We start from the raw sequence: 7,578 nt of genomic DNA on the forward strand, positions 1-7,578 counted from the left end.
AGAGCGGTTTTGTTTCTTTTAATTTGCTCTTTCACTCCCCTTCGGTGATGAAATAGTCTGAGAAATGCTGGATGAAACTGCATAAACTGAAACACACTGAATGGGGAAGACTGAGGATCTGTAATTGAAGAACGTGAAAGAAATCAAACCGGTTTTGTGCAAAAGAAGCAATGATGAGGAAACCTAGTAAACCATTACATTAAGACTCAATTTCAGACTGCTATATTTGCTAAAAAGCCTTTGCTCTCACCTGTGTGTTCCTCTATTTTAAAATTTAACTTACTATATCCTAATTATTGGCCTCCTACCCCTCACTTGAAAGGAAATGCAAACCACCCTACTTGTAAAACAGGGCCTAACACACCTCTGAATTCATTAACTTTTATCAGGTACGTTAGCAAATAAATAAATGGAGTGAAGCAGAAGAATATGGAAATCCAGACTGGAAAGTTTCGGGATTAAACCGAAAGAGAACCCAGGTACACAAAACTGTAATGGAGGAAGATCCTGGTCTTCTAGCTCGGTACCCTCAGCGCCTGGCAAAGCGCTATTACTGGATGACGCTCAGAACTCGTTGACTTAAAAAGCTACGAAGAAGATAACTAGAAAAAAAAAATCAAGGGGAATAGCTAGCCGGGCCACCTGCTCGGCCACATTCAGAACTGAAGGCGCTGGGCCGAGGGGCTGTCATACGGGATGGTCCAGAGCCAGGTGGCTGATACACGGTCCGTGCTTCTAGGTTTCCCGGGTCCTGAGAGGTGGTGTCACGTGACTCAAACAAATATGGCACCTTATTTGCATCTCCTCTCCATAGAGCCAATAGGAGCAACGCTCTCAGCCGTCACCACCACCACCACCCGGCAGCTCTGGGTGTCGTCTGTCACCTGACTCACTTCAAACATGGCTGCGCTGGAGGCTCTATTGCTTTGGGCACCGGGAACAGGTGAGTGTGAAACACCCTAGAGAAGGCGGGGGCGCTCTCCACGACCCTAGTAGGGAGCGTCCCTGCGCCCCACGCCCTCGCCTAACACTCCCCAGTTCTGACATTGATTGCTCTCGTGTTCTTCAGTCCTCTGGCTTAACGGAGGGCTCAAACTGAGGGGATTGCTGCTAAATCTCTCATTTCATGAGGAAGCTACCACCTGGGGATTTGGAGCCTGACTGGGCGTACAGTTCAGGAGGGAATATGAAGTGGAATTATAGGTCGCCGCGGGCTAATACTACTACTAATATTATATATAGAGGATCCGCACAGAGCGATGGGATTTACCCACTTAGACAAAGTGGCGGCTCTCCAAAAGAAAGTCACGTGTCAAATTAAACTTAAAACGATCATTAGAAAAGTAAGTCCTGCCTTTCCCAGTCGGGCCAGGGGTGACTGGTATGTCTAATTAGAGTTTCTCCTGTTTATTCTCATTCCTTTTTGTGTTTTTAGGAGGTACTCCACGAATGAGAAAATTGAGAATGTGTTCGGCGTAGCTCATCTCTTTTTATCTCCCTGCACTCTGTGCTGGGAAAATGAATCATCCGTTTGGAAAAGAGGAAGCTGCTTCCCTGAAGCAGCTCTTTGAATTTTTCTGTGAGTGCCTGCGGAGGGGAGAGTGGGAACTGGCACAGGCTTGTGTACCCCAGCTACACGAGGGACAAGGGGATATCCCAAAGAGAGTGGAAGACATACTTCAGGCCCTCGTGGTGTGTCCATATCTTCTGAGGTAAGGGATCTCTCTTCCTGCCAGGCAATCACAGGATGGGAAACACATGATTCATTATCTGGTCTCTGATCAACGTGCCCGACTCACCTACTCTCTGAAGAATTAACAGAGTTAGCATGTATTCACAAACTCTGAAAATTTCCCTCTATTATATATGCCCCTTACTTAGTTATGGTTTAGGATTATCGTCTAGAACTGAATTTAAACCTCGTCCAAAGTTTGCCTGAAACCCCCATCTTTTGTTTATCATCATTGATGTCTCATTAAAGTACATGATGGAACTGCGTTGAAAAGTATTTTCAGTGCCACCAAAAAGGTAAACCTTGCTTTCTTCTCGCTTATGAAATGGAAGATAAGGTTTAACAAATTTTTAACAAAGGACTGAAAGTGAATTCAGTTAAAACTTTTTGTTAATTGCCAAAGAGCATGAGTTTGCTCATCCAAGAGAGAAAGAGGAGAGAAAGCATCCCAACGGGATGTGGTCACACGGCAGTCCTTTCTCCATCTCTACATCTTGTTGGGATCTGGGGCACATACAGACACATACCTGGTGTATTTTTCAAGCCACTGGGAGCCAGGATTTGAACCACAGTGGGCCATGTGGAATCCGAATCCTTTAACCACTAGGCTTCAGGCTGGCCCCACTTAAAACTTTATTTTAAGATAACTTTGGACTGGGAACCAGCAGTTAGCATAATGGCTATGTCGCTGGATTCCCACATAGTCGACCGCGGTTCTCATCCCGGACCTGGTTGCTTAAAACTCACGCCAGCCACGTGTGCATGCGTGCCCAAGATCCCGAGAGGAGAATGGATGTGGGCCACATACAGACACATCCGTGGTTTTTTTTAAAAGCCACTGGGAGCCAGGATTTGAACCACAGTGGGCCATGTGGAATCCGAATCCTTTAACCACTAGGCTTCAGGCTGGCCCCACTTAAAACTTTATTTTAAGATAACTTTGGACTGGGAACCAGCAGTTAGCATAATGGCTATGTCGCTGGATTCCCACATAGTCGACCGCGGTTCTCATCCCGGACCTGGTAGCTTAAAACTCACGCCAGCCACGTGTGCATGCGTGCCCAAGATCCCGAGAGGAGAATGGAGAAGGGATTGCGGTGTGACCATCCTCCCTGGGGGGTGATTTCTCGCTTTCTGTCTCTGTGTCTCTCTCTGTCTGTCTGGCGAGCACACGCACCCTATAGCAAAAATCTCTCCAAAAAAAAAAAAAAAAGATAACTTTGGACTCACAAGAAGTTGCAAAATAATTTGGAGTTTAGTATCCCCTTTTTCCAACCAATTGTGACATCTCACACAGCTATAGCATAATATTGAAACTAGGAAATTGACATTGGTACATTACTGTTAACTACACACAACATTTATTTGTGGTTTTAGATTCTTCTTTTTTAAGCTCTGTGCAGTTTTATCTATATATAGATTAATGTAATCCTACCATAATAAAGACACAAACCCATTCCATCACTACAAAAGAACTTGCTCGCTCCTTGATGCTAGCTAGCTCTTCGAATTTGCACTACCATTCCTCACATCCCCTGGCAATCACAGTTCTCCATCCTACATTTTTTTTTTTTGAGAGGTTTTTGCTACAGGGCACGTGTGCTCACCAGAAAGACAGAGAGATAGAAAGCGAGAAATCACCCCCCAGGGGGGATGGCCACGCTGCAATCCCTTCTCCTCCATTCTCCTCTCGGGATCTTGGGCACGCACACACACACGCCTGGCGTGAGTTTAAGCCACCGGGTCTGGGACTCAAACCGTGGTCGACTACGTGGGAGTCCAGCGACATAGCCATTACACTAACTGCTGGTCCCGCAAAACTCTCTTTCAAAAAAAAAATAAAATAAATAAACTAAGCAATGAAATCTAAATCATGAATCACGAAAATGAAAAGCATAGTACTTTTTTTTTTTTCACTAAGTCTCTTTACCTTTCTCAGATGTGGACAGGACATCAACCCTCAAAGATTAGCATGGATGTGGCTTCTTGTACTGGAAAAATGGTTGGCCCAGGAAAAAGTAAGTAGTCTTAAATTTACATTTCTCCAGAAGCCAAAACTAGAAAGAACTCAAAAGTAATTATGGGATTTTTCTGTTGTCTGCTATTTTCTTTTTTCTGAAGTTTTTCATGTTCTTTCTCAATATTGACACAAAAGGACCTAGCAAGTTAGGACATTAGACTCCCACATGGCTAACCCTGGTTTGAGTCCCAGACCTGGCAGCTTGCTTTCTCACGTTCCCTCTTTCTCTGTGTCTCCTTCTCTGGTAAGCATGCATGCCCTATAGAAAATTTTAATAATAAATAAAATTAAATAATATTTTTAAGAAAGATTTTTGTTACAGGGTGCACGTGCTTGCTGGAGAGACAGAAAGGAAGAGAGAAATCACCCCCCCAGAGGGAAGATCACACCATAATCCCTTCTCCATTCTCCTCTCAATATTTTGAGCATGCATACATACATGTGTGAGTTTCAAGTCACCACTTTCAGGATTTGAAGCATGATCAACCATGTGGGAGTCCAGTGATGTAACCATTATGCCATCTGCTGGTCCCAGATTTAAATAAATAATTATTTTAAAATATTGACACAAAGAATGGCTTAAGTATTTATATATTAATACAAATTTATATATTAATTCACTAACATACATTGGCATATAATACCATTAGACATGATGCTATTTTGTTAAATACCACTAGGAGTCTCTTATGCCTAAAAAGGACTTTACAGTGAAAGTAACAAGCTAGCAAATTGATATAAACCAATAATATTCAAATCTACTTAACACTCAAGTAACAGAGAATGGCTGAGCTGCAAATTGGTTTTTCTTTCAAAAATCTTATTTTAACTGGTCTAATATAGCAAAATGTTACAGATTTAAGTCCCATCAATTAATAATCTAGTAATTCATATGAATTATCCTAAAAGCTAAATATAAAAACATAATGAGCAAGTTAATAGTGAAAGAAAAATGGTAAGGAAGTGCTTTTCTTTTTTTTTTTAAATAAAGAACTTCTAGTTTTTTTAATTATTTATTTAATTTTATATATTCATTCATTTATTTTTAGTTTGACCAGAAAGAGACAAAGAGCGAGAAAGAGGGAAAGTGAGAAAGCAAGCTGCCAGCTCCAGGACTTGAACCATGGTAGCCATGTGGGAGTGTCCAGCACCTTAACCACCACGCCACCTGCTGATCCTGGAAATGCGTTTCATAAAGAAAAACTTATATTCAAAGACATTTTAGAACTATGTGTTAATTAACAGAAATCAACATCCATTAAAGGAATTGCTCTAAGAATTTCCAGTTGAACCTAAGATGTTGAGATTTAAGTGAGGAACCTCTGACTCAAAAGAGGATGATTGGCCCAAGGACAAGTCCATAAAGTAGTTGACAGAAATGAACCTGAAACCAAGGTATTCTTATTCTCAGTTCTCTGCTTTTTCTATCTCAACATTATTTTTAGCCTTAAAAGTAAGAAACTACTGGGTAATCAGAAAAGTTGTGATGCACTTTTGCATAGAAAAACACGTCATGACTTCCCCGGCATCCCAATACAACATCTGTACACACATATTTATGTGATGTGGTGATTAAGGCATTGTACTCTCACATGGTCGACCACAGTTCCATTCCCGGACCTGGCAACTTGAAAATCATGCTGGACACATGCTTGTGCATGACCAAAGTCCTGGTAGGAGAAGAGAGGAGAAGGGATTGAGGTGAAGCCATCCCCCCTGGGGTGATTTCTCACTTTCCTTCTGTTTGTCTCTTTCCAGCAAACACACACGCCCTAAGGCAAAATCTTAAAAAAAATAAATAAATAAAAGACAAAGAGTTGGCTGTGATTTCAGATTGAAGAGAAACCCTGAGTAATACCATAGTTTCAATAGTACCTTCAATGAGAATAAAAATTTTTTTGTTGCTGATTAAAGATCTGTCTAGAACAAACATGGAATGTGTCAAACCAAATGAACTTTCCTTTCAGTAAAGGCTGTTTGCTTACTTTATGCCTGGTTGGTTGCTTATTTTCTGGACAGTTGCTTAATCTTATCAGGCGGTCAATTTCACTTCCCTGTCCTCTTAGCATAGACTGACGAATTGCTCTTATTGTTCCCAGCATCATTTGTCTTTAAAACACCAGGACGTTTAAACAGTTATGGAAATGTTTTATCTCCTTAGAGAATTTGGAACTTTATATAAGGACCAAGACTCCAAGTGCATTATCGGAGTAGTTCTCCAGGGCCAGTCATTATCCTGGATGTACCTTCATCTTCTAGGAACTGGCTGGCTGCCTGCCCTTTTGCAGGCTCCTATCTTTGGCCAAAAGCTTCCTTTTTACTTAGTAGGTGAAACAATATTCTATTTTTCCCTTTCCTTTATTGCTTTTGCCTTCTGCCTTTTTATCTTGCAATGATTTATCTCTACATGTGTCGGTATGTGTACAAAGATTTAGCTGCAGAGATGTTTACTGCTGTGCTGCTTTTTAAAATTATTATTATTTTTTATTTGCCAGAGTGCAAATGTGCTGCCAGAGAGGGAAATGGAGAAAGTGCACCTCCCTGGGGGACATGGACACCCCTTAATCGCTTCTCATCCATTTCTCCATATGAAATTTGGGACACATATACACACTTGCTTGGTGCAGTTTGTTTGTTTTGTTATAGGGCGCATGCGCTCAGTGGAGAGAGAGAGACAGAAAGTGAGAAATCACCCCCTGGGGGGATGGCCATGCCATAATCCCTTCTCCTCTGTTCTCCTCTTGGGATTTTTTTGGGGGCACGCAGGTACATGAGCCCAGCTTGAGTTTCAAGCTGCTGGGTCCAGGACTAGAACCGTGGTTGACCACATGGGAGCCCAGCAACGTAACCGTTAGCCATCTGCTGGTCTCATCAGTGTGTTTTTCGAGCCACCAGGTCCACTACTCAGAGATCCAGTTCTTTTGACCACTAGTCTATAGGCCAGCTAGCTGTGCTGCTTCTAATAGAAGAAAGTTAAACAATTTTTGTGCCTATAATACAGAACTGGTTAATAAGTGGAAATATAAAGATGCACTCATGCTCTATTATGTGGGGGGAGCAGTTTAGAAAAAGTAGATTTTGTATATATGCGTAGGTACATATGTAGAGAATGGTCTGAATGCTCTTAGACCACAGTGTTAATGATACTCCTTCAACAAGAAGAGTTGGTATTTGTTTATAAATATATATAATATTGTATATATATACATTTATAAAGAAATATAAATATATGTATGAGATATTATATATATCCATGCATCTTTTTAACTTGCTAGAGAGCTTGTTCACGCACCAGAGATGGCAGGGGTGAGGTGGGTTAAAAGCACCCCCTCTGGGGCATGGTCACACTACAATCACTTCTCCTCCATTTCTTCCTCCTTTCAGGATTTTGGGCATGTATGCACATGCACCCAGTGTGTTTTTCAAGCTGCCAGGTATAGGACTTGAACTGTATGGTCATCTCTGTGCAATACTGCTCCCTTAACGGCCAGGACACGAATTGACCCTACATATATATATATATATTTTTTTTTTAGTTGGTTTATTTGTATATACTAGTCCCCCGTTATCTGTAGTTTTGTTCTCCATGGTTTCAATTATCCACTGTGGGTAATGCTCAGTACAGTATAATACGATATTTTCAGTGGATGGAGTGGAGGTTAAAGCATTTGGATCCCAGATGCTTCATTCAAGTCTCGAACACAGCAGCTTGAAAATTTCACACCCTGCGCAGTATGTGTCCCCAAAATCCCAAGAGGAGAATGGAAAAGAACGAATTACAGTATGACCATCTCCCCTGGGGGATGCCTTCTCACCTTCCCTCTTT

The 7,578-nt window shown here is 41.6% G+C and overlaps 1 protein-coding gene across 1 annotated transcript in view; it reads left to right on the forward strand.

Moving 5' to 3' along the window:
- Positions 1-872: 872 nt before the first annotated feature.
- The window catches only part of ZFYVE26 (zinc finger FYVE-type containing 26), a gene marked incomplete in the record, with an annotated part of 91,668 nt that continues 84,962 nt past the window's right edge, over positions 873-7,578 (forward strand). Inside the window, 3 exon segments of the mRNA XM_027775860.1 lie at positions 873-943; positions 1,436-1,712; positions 3,672-3,750. Coding sequence (XP_027631661.1) covers positions 1,519-1,712; positions 3,672-3,750 — 273 coding nt within the window.

The sequence above is a fragment of the Tupaia chinensis genome, unplaced genomic scaffold (assembly GCF_000334495.1).
Source record: "Tupaia chinensis unplaced genomic scaffold, TupChi_1.0 Scaffold000609_1, whole genome shotgun sequence".
Lineage (NCBI taxonomy): Eukaryota > Metazoa > Chordata > Mammalia > Scandentia > Tupaiidae > Tupaia > Tupaia belangeri.